At 34.4% G+C, this 20,567-nt stretch overlaps 1 protein-coding gene across 1 annotated transcript in view; it reads right to left on the minus strand.

Moving 5' to 3' along the window:
• The window catches only part of DPP10 (dipeptidyl peptidase like 10), a 1,082,222-nt gene that overhangs the window by 821,207 nt on the left and 240,448 nt on the right, over positions 1-20,567 (minus strand). Inside the window, exon 2 of the mRNA XM_051985765.1 lies at positions 16,026-16,140. Coding sequence (XP_051841725.1) covers positions 16,026-16,140 — 115 coding nt within the window. The remainder of the gene's footprint in view (positions 1-16,025; positions 16,141-20,567) is intronic.

Genomic DNA, 20,567 nt, shown 5'->3' on the forward strand with positions numbered 1-20,567 from the left:
TCCAGTAAAATATAAATCTTACTAATATAAAACATATGACTGAAGAGGGGTATTAAAAGACAAAGCATATAAATTAATAAATAAAATTAATGGAAGAATATAGTGAATAGAGAAGACAAGTCTTAACAATTCTTTAAAATTTGAAGATAGAAAAGTCCCATTTTGCTTGGGAAATGTGAGCAGCAAACGGATATGATACTGACTTGGCATTTGAAGGCTGTGAGATATTTCAACAGGTAGATATTACATACAGTCAGAGGAGTTGTCATTAGAAAATATTTTGAATGTGCATGTCCAGTGCAGAAGATCTGACCCTGGAACTGTATCTAGGTAGTGGTGTTTTTTTTTTTTTTTTGTTTTGTTTTGTTTTGTTTTGTTTGTTTTGTTTTGTTTGTTTTGTTTTGTTTTCTCCTCCTTTTCCTTTGTACTTTGTAAGCAGGAGGAAGCTTAGCTATACCTGATTACTTTCCTGTGCAGTCTTCACTATCTTTGTTTCATATATTTCAGGTAGATTTTGTCATTTTTTTTTCACAAATGGGAGGGGAAAAAAGAATTACTTATGATTGGACTAGGCAGGGAATAGACAACATTGAAAGATATCTTACTTTGGAGGTGTAATGTTTCTCAGTTCCTTTGAACAAATGGAAATAGATTCTTATCAGCAAGACATTTAAGTTTCCTTAATCTTCATGGGGAATATGAGCTTTGAACAAATGGTATTATCAACTCAAAATGTTTCAAAATGTCACACTTTTCCTAAACATCATTTCTTAGGTACATCTCCATTACCTGAAGAATCCAAAGTCTGAAAATCATTGTCAGTGATACTTCCAATTATATCTATCACTTATAAGGTATACTGTATGCTCTGCATGAATATGAATGAAATTATGCTTTAAAATGCTAAAATGTGTCAGATAGCTTTTCTGCTATTTATAAATTAATATTTAGGAATCCATGGAATTTCAAAAAAAAATGTTTAATAATTTAAAACAAAATAAAATAAATAAATGGGAGCTTCTAATTTCCCATTTAAAAAAATGTACACAATGAATAACAAAATTCACCAACTAGTTAATGTTATTCAGCAAACACAAAATCTTATCTGGGTTCCGAAAAAGAGAATTTGTAGTAAATAGGAATTTTGTTGAATTAAGTAAAATTGATTGGGAGATGATTCTGCAAAGTATTTGAGGTCCTATATTTTTTATATAGTTTAAACTAGAGAAAAGGGTTGGTTTATGTCCACTCATTTTCTGAATGGTTCTAAAAATAATAGTTTTGTGAGATCAGAATTGCTGAACTCATATTTGTTTTTCAAAAGTGTTTTTATGTAAGCAAATTTTTGCTAGAAGTATTTTAATGGAAAAATGAATATTTATTCAGGAATTAGATCTTTTTTTTTAATTTGATTTTTCTCTCTACCACAGTATAGTTGAGATCTCAATATCATGATTGTTTCAGAGAGGCTGAAAAGTAGTGCCTTTCAGTAGCATATTTCTTCAATCTCAGCACACAATTGTTTATATCATCTGCCTCACACTTTTCAAAAGCAGAAAACAAAATTAATCACCACAAAGGTTAAATGCAAGGTGAACAGTCTAATGTCATGAATGAAATAGGTAGAACCATGAAAAGTTTCCTTCTTTTTAAAAAGATTTTGTGATGTTGTTTTTTTGTCTGTCCAGTGGAAGATCTATTAAAAAAGGGAGCAACAGTTATTTTTTTCCTTCTTGATCTGATTTTTCTTGTCTAGCAAGATAACCGTATAACCATGTATCCAAACCTTGGATTTGACATATTTTAACATATTTAACATGTATTGGATTACCTGCCATCTAGGAGAAGGAGTGGAGGGAAGAAGGGAAAAATTTGAAAGACAAGGTTTTTTGAAAAATTACAGATAAAAAGGTGGGGCAGGGAGCCAATTGAGATACAGACAGTCATTGACAAATTTGTCAGGAGGTATGAATATGACCAACTCCCATTAATAAAGGTCAGATACATACACCAGGGTGTTCTAGAAGCCTTTCATGGAGTACTCCTGCAGGGATTTACATCAGGATTTACAGTCAACTGCTCAACTGCTTTTGGGTCATGGCAGCTGTGATGACAGTGACAGTGAGAGCTATGCTCCATGCTAGACCCCTCTACAACCCCACAAAGGACCTTATCTTCATCTCCCACTATCCACTACTGCTCTCTTCAAAGGTGTGGGGGAGGATGGTGTGTGTGTAAGGGAGAGGAAAGGATAGGGAGAAGAGGAGAGACAGAAAAGAGAAGGGGAGGGAAAAGGAAGGGAAAGAGAGGAGAAAAATCTGAGAAGAATTGGTCATTTGGGGATGGGGAGCAGGTGAAGGAGTGGTCCAGTGGGAGATGAGATAGATTCTAGAGCTATTTCATAAAGGAAGAAAGATTTTTTTTAACATAAAAATACAGAGATGAGAAAGGGCAGGAGAAAAATAAGAACTTCCATTCAGATCTTCATTTCTGCTCTCTAAGAGTATTGCATGTTTCCTGATTATGCTCTCTATTTTGTCTCTTCCCACTTTTTGTCTATCCTACACCCTGTTCCAAATTGTTAAGTCCAGATCTGACCATGACATTTCCTATTCAGCAATGTCCATTGACTTCCTATTGCTTCATGATAAAATATATACTCTTCTGTTTAACTTTTAAGTTCTTTTGCAACTTGGTCTTGTCTTTTTTTCCAAACTCATTATATATTACTCCTTCTTTTACACTCTGTACTACTATAAAATGTCCTATTTGCCACCTAGGAGCTCTTATCTCTATTTTTATATTTGTTGTCTTTCAAGCCTGAAATACAGTCCCTTGTGATTTCTATTTCATATAGTTCCTCTCCTTACTCAACAGAGCATTTTCTACATGAAATCTTTCTGTATTCATCAACTGCTATTATCTTTCTTACCAAATTACTTTGTATTCAATTACTTTGTAGTCATTCATGTCATCCTATCTGTACATATATGCATATATAATTATATTTTAATGCATTCTGTATGTCATTTTCTTTCTTATAAGAATAGAATCTCTTGGCAAGAAGGGGCTATTTCATTCATTGAATTTTTCTCTTTAATGGCACATATTCCAGCATATAGTAGTTTTGGAATAGTAAAGTAAGGGGAATCATAGAAGTAAGGCTAGAAAATTAGGATGGAGTAAGAATGTGGAATAACTTGAATACCACACTTATGATATTAGTATTTTATAATATGATAGTAACAATGAAAATTCTTATGCTCCTCGGTTCCCTTTAGGTCATATAGATAGTAAATGATAGAACTGTGATTTGAACCCACATCCTCTGATTTCAGGGCAACTAAGTGCTCAGTGGTTAGAGTGCCAGGCCTAAAAATGAGAAAGATATCTTCCTGAGTTCAAATCTTCCCCCAGTCACTTACAAGCTAGGTGATCCTGAGCAAGTTACTTTACCCTATTTGTGTTACTTTCCTTATCTGTAAAATGAACTAGAGAAGGAAAAGGCAAACCATCTCAATATCTCTGCCAAAAAAACTCCAAATGGAGTCACAAAGAATCAGGCATGACTGATAATGACTGAATTATAATCTCTAATAAAGAGTGGACCAATTCTGTTTGCCATTTTTAATTAGAGCATATTCAAGGGGGCAGAGCCAATATGGCAGAGAAGGCACAGGCAACATTCTAAGCTCCTCTCATACCCTCATGACCAATTATTAAATTGCCTCAAAAATAGCACTTGACTGGCAAAATTCATGAAGATTAGAAGTACAATTTACCAGCCGAAGATAATCTGGAAAATCACCAGGAAAGGTTTGTCCTGAGGAGTAGGAATAGACCAGTGCAAACAGGGCTAAAGAATTAGAGGCTAGCATATTGAGCAGACAGGGCAGGGATGGCCTCTTTGGTTAGAAAATTTACAGAGATGACTCTGCCATAGGCAGATTGCTCTGCTCTGCTTCCAAAGCAGTAGATTAGCAGAGAAATCAAAGCCAAAGGCAGAGGGTACACTAAAAAACCCCAGAACCTAACAGAATCTGGCTATACCCACCCAAAACTGGAAGTGAGTGAACCAGCACAGGTCACAGCAAGAGCTGTGCAGCTGCATTCTGCAGCACAGGGCTTTTGCCCAGGCAGCCACAAATCCGCAGGGCAAGGAGGCGAATCCAGGGGCAGCCTCTAATTTGCATGAGGGGATGGGAGGGGAGGGTCAGCCTGGGGCACTAGAACTCCCCCAGAATGACTGCATTTCCCTGGGCAGAGACACTTCTAGTTCCTGCAACAATTCGCTGGACAACTGCTAATACCCACAGCCCCACAGAGAGCTTTGGCCTGAGGTAATGACACTTTCACTGCTTAGCCTTTAGCCACAGGGCAATTGCTAATGTACCCAGTGGGGTTCTACACTGGGCACTCTAGCTCCAGCCAGTGCTACCTAGGTCTGAATCCCTTCTGGTGGGGAACATTTTCACAGAGGACTCCCACACCTTGCTCTTTGCAACCTGTTTGTCCATGCACCTATCCCTGTTCTACAGAGGAAGCTGGTAACCCCCTTGCCCTGAAGGCAGACTCCACAAGCTTAAAAAAAATGAGTAAAAATATCAAAAGGATTTTCTATACAGAAAGAAAACAGGTTTTCAATCCCAAGGAGACTAATAGCATATACTCTCCACATAAAACCACAAAGAGAGATGCAACCTAATTCCCGTCACAAAAATCTCTCCTAGAAGAGACTATTAAAAATCTTAAAAGAGAGCTAGAAGAAAAATGGGGAAAGCAAGGAGAAGGTATGCAAGAAAGTAACAACTTACTGAAATCTGAATGGTAAAAGGTAAAGAACTCCCAGAAAGTTCAGGGAAATAGAATTTGTGAATGGGAAAAGGTTAAAAAATGCCAACAAAGTAGGATTTGGGAATTGGAAAAGATAAAGAATTCCCAAGAAAGTAGGATTTGTAAATTGGAAAAAAGAAAATAACTCACTAAAAAAAAAAAAAAAAGTGAAATGGAAAAAAAATTCCATAAAACAAAACAACTCATTTAAAAAGTCAATTGGACATATACAAAAAGAAGTTAAAAAAAAGCTAATGAAGAAAATAATTCATTAAAAATCAGAACTGAACAAATAGAAATGAATGATTCATTGAGACAGCAAGAATCATTCAAGCAAAATCAAAAAAAAAAAAAGAAAGAAAGAAAGAAGAAAGAAAGAAAAATTAGGAAAAAAAATTAAATATCTACTTGGAAAAACAACAGATCTAGAAAATAAATCTAGGAGAGATAATCTGAGGATTATTGGACTTCCCAAAAACTAAGGTGAAAAAAAGAACCTAAATACTCTTTTACAGGAAATCATCAAAGAGAACTGTCCAGACATGATAGAATGAGAAAGTAAAATCGGCATTGAAAGAATTCATCAAACACCTTCTGAAAAAGACCCTAAAATAAAAATTCTGAGGAATATTGTAGCCAAACTTCAGAACTATCAGATTAAGGAAAAAATATTACAAGCAGCCAGATAAAAAGATAACGCAAATACTGATGTGCCACAATAAGGGTCACTCAAGATCTAGCTGCCTCCACATTAAAGGACTGAAGAACCTGGAATCTGATATTTCGAAAGGCAAAAGAACTTGGAATGCAGCCAAGAATAAACTCCCCAGCTAAACTGACAATTTTCTTCCATGGAAGAACATGGACATTTAATGAAACAGATGAATTCCATGTGTTTCTAAGGAAAAAAAAAAAAAAACAGATTGAAACAAAACATTTGATCTCCAACCATAGAACTCAAGAGAAGCAGAAAAAGGTAAAAGGAACTCCTGAGAACTGTATTTCTGTTGTGGATATATATAAAGACCACATGTATAATTTGATTTTACTGATATTACATTAAAAAGGGAAGTAGAAATGGAAAGAGGATAGTATAAGAAAAAGGGAAAAGGGGGGATAAAAAGAGGGAAACTACATCCCACAAAGAGGCAAAGGAAACCTATCATATCTGAGGAAACTTAGAGAGGGGGAGGAACATTGTGTAAATCTTATGCTCATCAGAGTTGGATCAAAGAGAAAATAATTGACATATTTATTTTACAGAAAATCTTCTCTCACTTCATTAAAAAGTGGGAGAGGAAAAGAGAAAAGGAAAACAGTAAAAAGGGAAGGGTACAAGAAAGGGGAAGGTACTCAAAGGGAAGAGAAAGGGATCTTAAAGAGGGAGAGCTGTGTGACACAAGTGAAACCCTTAAGTTTAATACTGGGAAAGGGGGTAAAGGAGGGGCAAAAAAAGAAAAGGATAATCGGGGATAATAAAATAGCGGGAAATATGGAATTAGTGATTTTAATCATAAATGGAAATGGGATGAACTCTCCCCTAAAATAGAGGCTTACAGCAGACTGGATCAAAAGTCAGAACCCTACAATATGTTGTTTACAGGAAACACATTTAAAGCAGAGAGATACATACAGAGTAAAGGTAAAAGGCTAGAGTAGGATCTATTATGCTTCAGGTGAAGTCAAAAAAAGCAGGAATAGCCATCCTTATTTCAGAGCAAGCAAAAGCAAAAATTAATCTAATTAAAACAGATAAGGAAGGAAATATATCTTGCTAAAGGAAGCATAGACAATGAATCAATATTAATACTAAACACATATGCACCAAGTGGTATAGCATCTAACTTCCTAAAGGAGAAGTTAAAAGAGTTGCAAGAAGAAATATACACAGCAAAACTATAATAGTGGGAGATCTCAACCTTGCACAATCAGAATTAGATAAATTAAAGAACAAAACAAAGAAGAAAGAAATTAAAGAGGTAAATAGAATATTAGAAAAATTAGGTATGATAGATCTTTGGAGAAAACTGAATGGTGAAAGAAAGGAGTATACTTTTTTCTCAGCAATTCATGGAACCTATACAAAAATTGACCATATATTAGGACATAAAGACCTCAAAATTAAATGCAGGAAGGCAGAAATAGTAAATGGTTTCTTTTCAGATCATGATGCAATTAAAAAATTACATTCAACAAAAAGCTAGGGATAAACAGACCAAAAAATAATTGGAAACTAAATAATCTCATCTTAAAGAATGATTGGGTGAAATAGCAAATTAGAGACACAACTAATAATTTCACTCAAGATAATGACAAAGATGAGACATCATACCAAAATTTGTGAGATGAAGCCAAAGTGGTAATAAAGGGAAATTTTATATCTTTAGAGGCTTACTTGAATAAAATAGAGAAAGAGAAGATCAATGAATTAAGCTTGCAACTTAAAAAGCTAGAAAAAGACCAAATTAAAACCCCTCAATCAAATAATAAACTTGAAATTCTGAAATTAAAAGGAGAAATTAATAATATTAAAAATAAAAAATTATTGAATTAATAAAGAAAACTAAGTTGGTTTTATTAAAAAAAAACAGATAAAATCAATAAAACTTTGTTAAATCTGATTAGAAAAAGGAGAGAGGAAAATCAAAGTACTAGTCTTAAAAATGAAAAGAAAGAATTTTCTACCAATGAAGACAAATTAGAACAATAAAAAGGAGTTACTTTGCCCAATAAATTTGATAACCTAAGTGAAATGGATGACTACCTCCAAAAAGGCTTCCCAGTTTAACAGAGAAGGAAGTAAATTGCTTGAATAGTCCCATTTCAGAAAAAGAAATAGAACAAGCTATTAAACAACTCCCTAAGAAAAGATCCCCATGACCAGATGGATTTACATGTTAATGCTACCAAACATTTAAAGAACAATTAGCCCCAATGCTATATAAACTATTTGAAAAAATAGGGAATGAAGGTGTCCTACCAAATTCCTTTTATGACACAGATATGGTACTGATACCTAAATCAGGAGGTTGAAAACCGAGAAAGAAAATTATAGACCAATCTCCCTAATGAATATTGATGCTAAAATCTTAAATAAGATATTAGCAAAAAGACTATAGAAAATCATCCCCAGGATAATACACCATGATCAAATGGGATTTATACCAGGAATGCAGGGCTGGTTCAATATTACAAAAATTATCAGTATAATTGGCCATATTAATAATCAAATTAACAAACATCATATGATCATCTCAATAGATGCAGAAAAAGCATTTGATAAAATCCAACATTCATTCTTATTAAAAACACTTGAGAGTATAGGAATAAATGGACTTTTCTTTAAAATAATCAGTAGCATCTATTTAAAATCAGCAGTAAGCATCATGTGTAATGGGGACAAACTGCAACCATTCCCAATAAGATCAAGAGTGAAACATTGTTGCCCACTATCACCGTTACTATTCAATATTGTATTAGAAATGCTAGCTTTGGCATTAAGAGTTGAGAAAGAGATTAAAGAAATTAGATTAGGCAATGAGGAATCCAAATTATCACTCTTTGCTGATATTATTATGGTATACTTAGAAAACCCCAGAGATTCTACTAAAAAGTTATTAGAAATAATCCACACCTTTAGTAAAGTCGCAGGATACAAAATAAAACCACATAAGTCATCAGCATTCTTATATATCACTAATAAAATCCAACAGCTAGAGTTATAAAGAGAAAATCCATTTAAAGTAATTACTGATAGCATAAAATATTTAGGAATCGATATGCCAAGGGAAAATCAGAAATTTTATGACCAAAACTACAAAACACTTTCCACACAAATTAAGTCTGATTTAAGCAACTTGAAAAATATTAAATGCTCCTGGATTGGGTAAGTAAATATAATAAACAAAAAATAATACCTAAACTAATATATTTATTTAGGTCTATACCAATCAGACTCGCAAAAAATTATATTAATGACCAAGAAAAAATAACAACAAAGTTCATATGGAAAAACAAAAGGTCAAGAATTTCAAGGGAATTAATAATTTTTTAAAATAACTTTTTATTGATAGAACCCATGCCAGGGTAATTTTTTACAACATTATCCCTTGCATTCACTTTTGCTCTGATTTTTCCCCTCCCTCCGCCCACCCCCTCCCCCAGATGGCAAGCAGTCCTTTACATGTTGAATAGGTTACAGTATATCCTAGATACAATATATGTGTGCAGAACCGAACAGTTTTCTTATTGCACAGGGAGAATTGAGTTCAGAAGGTATAAATAACCCGGGAAGAAAAACAAAAATGCAAGCACTTTATATTCATTTTCCAGTGTTCTTTCTTTGGGTTTAGCTGCTTCTGTCCATCTTTGATCAATTAAAGCTCTCTTTATCAAAGAGATCCACTTCCATCAGAATACATCCTCAAACAGTATCATTGTTGATCTCCTGGTTCTGCTTGTTTCACTTAGTATCAATTCATGTAAGTCTCACCAATCCTCTCTGTTTTCATCCTGCTGGTCACTCCTTACAGAACAATGATATTCCATAACATTCATATATCACAATTTACTCAACCATTCTCCAATTGATAGGCATCCTTTCATTTTCCAGCTTCTAGCCACTACAAACAGGGCTGCCACAAACATTATGGCACATACAGGTCCCTTTCCTTTCTTTAATATCTCTTTGGGGTATAAGCCCAGTAGAAACACTGCTGGATCAAAGGGTATGCACAGTTTGATAACTTTTTGAGCATAGCTCCAAATTGCTCTCCAGAATGGCTGGATGTGTTTACAATTCCACCAACAATGTATCAGTGTCCCTGTTTTCCCACATCCCCTCCAACATTCCACATTATCTTTCCCTGTAATTCTAGCCAATCTGACAGGTGTGTAGTGGTATCTCAGAGTTGTCTTAATTTGCATTTCTCTGATTAATAATGATTTGGAGCATATTTTCATATGTCTATAAATAGTTTCAATTTCTTCATCTGATAATTTTCTGTTCATATCTTTTGACCATTTATCAATTGGAGAATGGTTTGATTTCTTATAAATTAGAGTCAGTTCTCTATATATTTTGGAAATGAAGCCTTTATCAGAACCTTTGATTGTAAAAATGTTTTCCCAGTTTATTGTTTCCCTTCTAATCTTGTCTGCATTTGGTTTGTTTGTACAAAAACTTTTCAATTTAATATAATCAAAATTTTCTATTTTGTGGTCAATAGTGATCTCTAGTTCTTCTTTGGTCATAAATTCCTCCCTCTTCCATAGCTCTGCGAGGTAAACTATCCAATGCTCTTCCAATTTATTTATAGTCTCATTCTTTATGCCTACATCATGAACCCATTTTGACCTTATCTTGGTGTATGGTGTTAAGTGTGGGTCAATGCCTAGTTTCTGCCATGCTGATTTCCAATTTTCCCAGCAATTTTTGTCAAATAATGAATTCTTATCCCAGAAACAGGTGTCTTTGGGTTTGTCAAACACTGTATTATTAAAGTTATTGGCTGTTTTGTCCTTTGAACCTAACCTATTCCATTGATCAACTAGTCTATTTCTTAGCCAATACCAGATGGTTTTAGTAACTGCTGCTTTATAATATAATTTTAGATCTGGTACAGCTAGGCCACCTCCATTTGTTTTTTGTTTTCTTTTTTTTTCATTAGTTCCCTTGAAATTCTTGACGTTTTGTTTTTCCATATGAACTTTGCTGTTGTTTATTCTAGTTCATCAAAGTAGTTTTTTGGGAGTCTGATTGGTATAGCGCTAAATAAATAGATTAATTTAGGTAGTATTGTCATCTTTATTATATTTGCTCGCCAATCCAAGAGCATTTAATATTTTTCCAGTTGGTTAGATCAGACTTAATTTGTGTGGAAATTGTTTTGTAGTTTTGCTCATAAAGTTTCTGATTTTCCTTTGGTAGATAGATTCCTAAATATTTTATACAATCAGTAGTTACTTTAAATGGAATTTCTTTTTGTAACTCTAACTGTTGGCTTTTGTTAGTGATATATAAGAATGCTGATGACTTATGTGGGTTTATTTTATATCCTGCAACTTTGCTGAAGGTGTGGATTGTTTCTAATAACTTTTTGGTAGAGTCTCTAGCGTTCTCTAAGTATACCATCATATCATCAGCAAAGAGTGATAATTTGGTTTCCTCATTGCCTATTCTTATTCCTTTAATCTCTTTCTCAACTCTTATTGCCAAAGCTAGCATTTCTAATTCAATATTAAATAGTAACAGTGATAGTGGGCAACCTTGTTTTACTCCTGATTTTATTGGGAATGGTTGCAGTTTGTCCCCATTACATATGATGCTTACTGCTGGTTTTGAATAGATGCTACTCATTATTTTAAGGAAAAGTCCATTTATTCCTATACTCTCAAGAGTTTTTAATAGGAATGGATGTTGGATTTTATCAAATGCTTTTTCTGCATCTATTGAGATGATCATATGGTTTTTGTTAATGTGATTATTAATATGGCCAATTATATTGATAGTTTTCCTAATATTGAACCAGCCCTGCATTCCTGGTATAAATCCTACTTGATCAAGTTGTATTATCCTGGGGATGATTTTCTGTAGTCTTTTTGCTAATATTTTATTTAAGATTTTAGCATCAATATTCATTAGGGAGATTGGTCTATAATTTTCTTTCTCTGTTTTCAACCAACTTGGTTTAGGTATCAGTACCATGTCTGTGTCATAAAAGGAATTTGGTAGGACTCCTTCATTCCCTATTTTTCAAATAGTTTATAAAGCATTGGGGCTAATTGTTCTTTGAATGTCTGGTAGAATTCACATGTAAATCCATCTGGTCCTGGGAATTTTTTTTAGGGAGTTGATTAATAGCTTGTTCTATTTCTTTTTTCTGAAATGTGACTATTTATGCAATTTACTTCCTCCTCTGATAATCTGGGAAGCCTATATTTTTGGAGGTAGTCATCCATTTTGCTTAGGTTATCAAATTTATTGGCATAAAGTTGGGCAAAGTAACCCCTTATTATTTCTTTAATTTCCTCTTCATCAGTGGAAAGTTCTCCTTTTTCATTTTTAAGACTGCCAATTTGATTTCCCTCTCTCCTTTTTCTAATCAGATTTACCAAAGCTTTATCGATTTTATTGGTTTTTTCATAAAACCAACTCTTAGTTTTATTTATTAGTTCAATAGTTTTTTTTTGTTTGTTTGTTTGTTTGTTTGTTTTTACTTTCTACATTATTAATTTCTCCTTTTAATTTTAAAATTTCAAGTTTAGTAATTTATTGGGGGTTTTTAATTTGTTTTTTTTTCTAACTTTTTAAGTTCTAGGCCCAATTCATTGATCTTCTCTTTTTCTATTTTATTCAAGTAAGCCTCCAAGGATATAAAATTTCCCCTTATTACTGCTTTGGCTGTGTCCCATAAATTTTGATATGATGTCTCATCGTTGTCATTATCTTGAGTGAAATTATTAATTGTGTCTATAATTTGCTGTTTCACCCAATCATTCTTTAAGATGAGATTATTTAGTTTCCAATTACTTTTTGGTCTATTTACACCTAACTTTTTGTGAATGTAGTTTTTATTGTATTATGATCTGAAAAGAAAGCATTTAATATTTCTGCCTTCCTGCATCTAATTTTGAGGTCTTTATGTCCTAATATATGGTCAATTTTTGTGTAGGTTCCATGAACTGCTGAGAAGAAAGTATGCTCCTTTCTGTCACCATTCAGTTTTCTCCAGAGATCTATCATACCTAATTTTTCTAATATTCTATTTACCTCTTTAATTTCTTTCTTATTTCTTTTGTGATTTGATTTATCTAAATCTGAGAGTGTAAGATTGAGATCTCCCACTATTATAGTTTTGCTGTCTATTTCTTCTCACAGCTCTCTTAACTTCTCTTTAAGGAATTTAGATGCTATACCAGTTGGTGCATGTATGTTTAATACTGATATTGCTTCATTGTCTATAGTATCCTTAAGCAAGATATAGTTTCCTTCCTTATCTCTTTTAATTAGATCAATCTTTGCTTTTGCTTGATCTGAGATAAGGATGGCTATTCCTGCTTTTTTTTACTTCACCTGAAGCATAATTGATCCTACTCTAGCCATTTACCTTTACTCTGTATGTATCTCTCTGCTTTAAATGTGTTTCCTGTAAACAACATATTGTAGGGTTCTGACTTTTGATCCAGTCTGCTATCTGCCTCCTCTTTATGGGAGAGTTCATCCCATTCACATTTGCGGTTAAAATAACCAATTCTGTATTTTCTGCCATCCTAATATCCCCAGATTATACTTTTTGTTTTCTTGCCCTCCTTCCCTTCTTCCCTAGTATTAAACTTATTGGTTCCACTAACGTTGTGCAGCTCTCTCTCTTTAGTATCCCTCCTTCCTCCCTTTGAATCCCTTCCCCTTTCTTGTACCCTTTCCTTATTACTCTTTTTCCTTCTCACTTTTCTTCTTTCACTTTTTAATGAAGTGAGGGAAGAATCTCTGTAAAACAAAATGTACATTGTTTCCTCTTTGAGCCAACTCTGATGAGAGTAGGATTCACACAATGTTCCTCCCCTTCTCTAAGTTCCCTCATATATGATAGGTTTCCTTTGCCTCACTTTCACATGTAGTTTCCCTCTTTCTATCTCCCTTCTTCCCTTTTTCTGACACTATCCCCTTTCCATTTCTACTTCCCTTTTTTATGTTATATCAGTAAAATCAAATTATACATATGGTTTTTATGTATATCCACAACAGAATACAGTTCTCAAGAGTTCCTTTTACCTTTTTCTACTTCTCTTGATTCCTGTTGGAGATCAAATTTTTTGTTTAAGTCTGGTTTTTTCCTTAGAAACAGATGGAATTCCTTTATTTCATTAAATGTCCATCTTCTTCCGTGGAAAAAAATACTCAGCTTAGCTGGGTAGTTTATTCTTGGCTGCATTACAAGTTCTTTTGCCTTTTGGAATATCGGATTCCAGGCCCTTCGATCCTTTAATGTTGAAGCAGTCAGATCTTGCCTTATTGTGGCATCGCGGTATTTGAACTGTTTTTTTCCTGGCTGCTTATAAAATTTTTTCTTTAGTCTGAAAATTCTGGAGTTTGGCCACAATATTCCTCGGAGTCTTTATTTTAGGATCTTTTTCAGAAGGTGTCCGATGGATTCTTTCAACGCCTATTTTCCCTTCCGGTTCTATTACTTCTGGGCAGTTCTCTTTGATGATTTCCTGTAAAATAGTATCTAGGATCTTTGTTTCATCATAATTTTCTGGTAGTCCGATGATCCTCAGGTTATCTCTCCTTGATCTATTTTCCAGGTCTGTTGTTTTTCCAAGTAAATATTTGACATTTTTTTCCAGTCTTTCAGGTTTTTGGTTTTGCTTGACTGATTCTTGATGTCTCAATGAATCAGTCATTTCTATTTGTTCAGTTCTGATTTTTAGTGTGTTATTTTCTTCATTAGCTTTTTTTACTTCTTTTTGTATATGTCCAATTGAGTTGTTTTGCTCTATGGAATTTTTTTCCATTTCACTAATTTTTTTTTTTAAGTGAGTTATTTTCTTTTTCCAATTTACAAACTCTGTTTCCCTGCACTTCTTGGGAGTTTTTTACCTTTTCCAATTCACATTTCAGGAAGTTGTTTTCTTTTTCCACTTTATCAAATTTTTCTTTTAGTGAGTTATGTGCCTTTCCCCATTTCTTTTCTAGCTTTTTTTTTAATAATCTTTTTTTTTTTTTAATAGTCTCTACTAGGAGAGCCTTTTGTATTGGAGACCAACAATCGTCTGCTATTAGTCTCTTCAGGGTTGAAAAGCTGTGCTCTTTCTGTGTAGAAACTATCAATCGTTCTTTTGATTTTTTTTTACTCATTTTGTTAAAGCCTGTAAGGTCTGCCTTCAGAGCCAGGAGGTTACCAGCTTCCTCTGCAGAGCAGTGAAAGGTATATGGATGGGTAGCTGTCCTGCCAACTGTCTACAAAAAGCATCGAGGTACTTGAGTGCTCCAGGAAAGAGTTTCCCACCCAAAAGTAACTCAGGCCTGCAGGGCCAGGCTGGGAAAGTGCCCTTCAAAGAACCCCAGCTGTGTGAGATAACAACTGCCCTGGGGCTAAACGCTGAGCAGTGAGAGTTTCACTTCCCAAGCCAAATCCTGTCCTGGGGCTGTGGGTGTTAGCAGTTGAGCAGTGACTGGATTTGCAGGGACTGGAATTGTCTGCCCAAGAAGTGCTGTCAGCTGAGGAGGTTCTATTACCCCAGGCCGAACCCCCCATTCTGCTCATCAGAGGCTGCCCAGGCTGGGCCCCCCACTCTGCCGATCAGAGGCTGCCCAGGCTGTGCCCCCCTGCTGTGCAGATTAGTAACTGCCCCTGCAAAAGCCCTGAACTGCCTGATGTAGCCGCAGGGCTGCGATAAAGTCTGCTGAGTCACTTCCGGGTTTGAGGGGTTACAGCCAGATCTCCTTAGGTTCTGGCGTTTTTTTAGAGGACCCCTCTGTTTAGGCTTTAATTTCTCTGCCAGTTTTACTGCTTTGTAATCAAGGCAGAGCAGTTAGCCTACAGCAGAGTCGTCTCTATAACTTCTCTAGCCACAGAGATCACCCCCTCCCCTGGTCTGCTCAGGACGCTAGCCTCTCACTGCCTGTGCTAGTCTGTTCCTGGCCCCTCAGGACAAACCTTTCCTGGCGATCTTCCAGATTGGCTGGCAAATTGTAGTGCATCTAATCTTCATGAATTTAAGTAGTGAAGAGTTATTTTTGAGGCTGCATTAAATAGTTGGTTAGAGGGGAATGAGAGGAGCTTAGAGAGTCATGTGTGCCTGCTCTGCCATCTTGGCTCTGCCCCTGGAAGTCCAGAGGTAAATATTTCTTTACTTAAGTAATAAAAAGTTGTTTATTTTAATGGTTTTTATGATTTCTTTATATAAACCCTTGTGAATTGTAACTTTCTTTCATTTATAAAATTTGTTGTATTTATAGCTTTTTAGGGAAATTTCTTATACATAATAAATATACATAACAAATAAATAGAGCATATTCAAAATGTTTTAAAGTTATTTCAACAATTGAATCTACTGTATCATTTTTCTAATGCCCCCTCTTAGTTCAATTTCTTTCCTATTTATTTTTTTATTCATGGTTACTCTGATTCATTTTGAATATGCCAACATTCAAAAAAGATCAGCGAGAGAAATAAAAAAAAAAATACCTGGAGTTAAAAGGATGACTGACATTGTGATGAGTGAGCACACAACAAGAATCACCAGCAGGGCAATAGCAATTCCCTTCCAATTTCTTTGTGGAGGGCTGTTACTTCCCAATTCCTACAGAGATGGAAAAAAAAAAATCATGATTACACATACTTCAAGGGAAACATTGATAAATGACTGATTTAACATATAGTACAAACACAGTGTGTAAGCTGATTATAATGTTTCTTTCCTCTTCCCCTATCAAGAATGTAATTAATTATTTCAAGATGCCTATTTTCAATTATTTTAAATGGATATTATTTTAGGTGTGTGTGGGCTTTGATCAGGGAATAGCCATAAGCTTTCCCTAAAAGGAATGATATTCCCTAAAGGAATATTATGCATTCATAATAATAATATTGGCTGCAGCAACAACACATTCTATACTATTTTAAGTTTTTATTAAATACTATCGTTACTACTCTTCAAGATAAACAAGGTGCCTATTATAATCTCCATTTTACAGAAGTAGGCTGGGGAGATTCAATAGCCTTCTTAGGATCATCTCTTCTGCTTGTTATTGAAAATAAAAACTGTTTTAAAAATAAACTGACTCTAACCTTCAAAACACAGTAGGTACATAAATGTTCTAGTTAAATGTTTGATATAGAAATATGCTTTGCATGAGTTCAGATATGTAATTTTTACCATATTGTGCAATTTCTCAATAATTGGAGGAGAGACTAAATGAAAGAAGAGAATTCAGAACCCCTCTAAAATTTTAAATGAATATTTAAAATAAATAATAAAATTATTTTTAAAAATACTAGCTGGCTGGTATTTTGAAATAACTACAAAAATAAAAGAAAGCAATAATCATATATGGACTTAGTCTGGGAGGACTTTAGATTCACAAAGTTCAGTTCTCACATTTTATAAATGAGGAAACCAAGCCCCATGGAGATGAAATGACTTGCCCAAAGTGACATGGTAAGTGTGAGAGCTAAGAATCATGCCCACATCCCCTGGATCCAATTTCAACATTCTGTTCTACTATGCCACACAATCAGAAGATGATTTACATTCATTCCCTCTGTAGTCTGCCAAAGTTTTCAATATAAATGTTCCAGAAATGTAAGTGGACCAATTCTATCCAGGTTATGGGAGCAGAGAGGAGTGGGATCAGAGAGGAACACACCTTACTGAGTATTGCTCACTTGTTAACAGGATAGTTTCTTTCAACTTTCTCCCCTTGGACACATCAAAACAGTTTGCAGTCACTAAATTAAATGAATACTTCTCTATCAATGGGTAGTGGCATGTTCTCCCTGGGCAGCAAACATACCATTGGCAAGAAGATATGATTGATATGAAAACGTAAACTGGAATATCTTTCCTACTATGTTAGAATAAAATTGTACTTTACAGTTTCTATTTTTCCTGCTGTGTTCATTAAGAATATAAAAGTATAGCTAATAATACCAAGATAAGAAGACTTGAAAGTCATATCAGGCTTCCTCTATTTATTTCTACCTTTGTGTCTATATGTTTTTTCCTCTCAATTATACACACACACACACACACACACACACGCACACATACACACACACAGAAACAGACATTAAATAGGTATATATATAAAAGACATTACCTGGCAATTATTATAGTATAGAATCTTTCTCTACATATCAGGAGTTTAATAGGATTTTATAGTTTTCCCCAGTTCCATTTTAGCATTCATTTTTACACAATTTTGAGTTATGATTTTTTCTCTCTCCCTCTTTCCTCTCCTCTCTAACAAAAGTAGTAGGAAATTTCATATAATTTATGCATGTGTTAACATATAAAAACATTTACATATTAATTACACTTGTAAAAAAAGAAACAGATAAAAAGAAAAGAAAAACACCACAAAGAATAAACTAAGTAGGGAAAAAAAAAAAAAAACATTCTTCAATCTGCAATCAAGGTCCATTAGTACTTAGCATTTTACTTTACAACTTCTTTGTATTTATCTTGGATCTTTTCCTTGATAAGAAGAGCTGAGTCATTCATAAGTGATCATCACTCAGTGTTGCTAATATTGTCCACAATGGTTTTCTGGTTCTGCTCATTTCACTTTTTATACACTCATGCAAATCTTTCCAGATTTTTCTGTAATACACCTGTTTGTCATTTCTCTCCAAATAATAGAATTCCAGTACATTCATATTTTGCAGATTGTTCAGACGTTCCTCAATTGATTGGGGATTATTGATTCCAACAATTTACCCCACCAAAAGAACTACTATAAATATTTTTTTCACCTCTAGATCCTTTTCTCTTTTTCATAATTTCTTTGGGACACAGTCCCAGTGATACTGTGGTTGGAGCAAAGAGTATGCAAAGTTTGGTTGCCATTCGGTTTTAATTTCAGAATGAATGAATCAGTTTACAACACCACCAAAAATGCATTAGTGTCTCAGTTTTCCAACATCTTTATCATTTTTCACTTTTGTTATATTAGCCAATCTGATAGGTATGAAGTGACATTCATAATTGTTTTAATTTGCATTTCTCTAATCAAAAGTGATAGCATACTTATTTATATATACATATAGATAGATAGATAGATAGATAGATAAATAGATAGATAGATAGATTGCTTTGATTTTTCATCTGAAAATTGTCTGCTCTTTTCCGTTGATCATTTATCAGTTGCAGATTGGCTTATATTCTTATAAATTTGATTCAGTTCTTTACATATTTCAGGAACGAGGTGTTTAACAGAAATATTTTCTGTAAAGATTATTTCCCAGCTATCTGCTTTTATTTTAATTTTGATTGCACTGGTTTTGTTTGTATAAAAGTTTTTAATTTAATATAATTAAAATTAATGTATTTTGCATTTTATAATGCTTTCTATTTCTTCTTCAATCATGGATTTTTTCCCTCCCCATATATCTGACAGACTATTCCTTGTTCTTCTATTTTTCACATTCATAGTTATGATTAGTGTATTTCCCTCCATCCTATTCTTCTGTTTGTCCTCTTTCTTTCTTTTAAATTTGAGCTCTGCTCCCTGGATGGAATGAGCACTCTTTTAGGCTTTTTGTGCCAACATTTGCAGACCCTGACTATTTACCTTGTGTTTCACTGAACTTGCCCTGAGGACCATGGAAGACTTCTATGTCTGATGCTGAGGGGAGTGGGTAGGGGATGGCTGGTGCTGCTTAAGATCATTGGGGTATAGGAGTTTACCTGATATAGAGCATGGGTCCTTGTGCTGTTGTCTGGTATGGGTTGAGAACTAGTGGGTGTTTTTGAGTTTCTGGATGTAGGGTCAACCTGAAGGATATAGCAGTCTGGACACTGGAGGCTCCCTGTTTGCCAGGGACTACACTGAAACTTGTCAGGATTCATGTTGGTGGCTGCCTACTTGTCTAGGCACTTTTGCTGAAGGATAGGGAGCTTTGACAACTGGAGCATTCCTGTTTGTCCAGGGCCACACCAAAGCAGATGGTGGTTTCTGAAGCTAGGGTCTTTATGTTCACCAGGCCATGATAAAGCATATGGGTCATCCTGGTATTGTTCTCACACTCCACCAAACTGAGGTTCAAGGTTTCCTACTAGTTTTTTCTGAAATGCAACTTGCTACTGGCATGATGGAAAGCTTCCTGTCCTGGACTGTGGAACAATATCTCCCCTACCTCTTACCCAAATGAGATACCTCCTCCAGATTTTCCTAGTTTCCTGAGCTAAATGATTGTTTCACTACATCTCCTTGCTACTTTTGCTAATCTAGAATCTGTCTTGGGACACTATTTTATGGTTGCTCAGTGGTGAAAATTGCAAAATTATAGTCATTCATTTTTATTCCTCTGTCTTGGCCACTGAAAGTAGTCTCACCCATCAAGACATTATCTACTTATTTCAAGATACTAATTTACAATTGTTTTTTAAATGGATAGTATTTTTAAGTGTGTGGGCTTGGATTGGGCAGTAGTCATAAGGTTTCTTTAAAAGTGGGTAATGACACTAATACAACAGAAGCAAGGGCAATAACACATTTTATAATATTTTCAGTTTTATGAAGCATTGTCTTTATCACCTTTCAAACGGAGCAAAACACTTATTATCATCTTCATTTTACAGAAGAGAAAGTAGGTTTGAGAACATTCAGTGGCCTTTGAAAGACAAGACATCTCTGCCTGCTATTGAGGATAGAAATAGTGTTTTAAAATAAACTGGCCCTAAACTCTTAAATAGCCAATACATAAAAGAATTATTTAAATGGTTAAAATTGAAATACATTTTGCATGAATTCATATGTATAATTGCTATCATATTGATTTCCTTCTCAATGATCGAGGTAGAGTCTGGAGAAAGGGACAATCTAACAAAAATATACCAAATCAAACTAAAAGTCCTGATGGTGGTAGAATCAAGGAATTTCAGAATTGAAAGAAAATTTAGACATCCAATTCACCCTGTATCTGATGGGAAAAATATTAACAATTTCCAAAAATCAGTTTATCTATTGCTTAAGATCTCTACTGAAAAAAAAAAATGCACTATAG

Source organism: Antechinus flavipes, chromosome 3 (assembly GCF_016432865.1).
Source record: "Antechinus flavipes isolate AdamAnt ecotype Samford, QLD, Australia chromosome 3, AdamAnt_v2, whole genome shotgun sequence".
Classification (NCBI taxonomy): domain Eukaryota; kingdom Metazoa; phylum Chordata; class Mammalia; order Dasyuromorphia; family Dasyuridae; genus Antechinus; species Antechinus flavipes.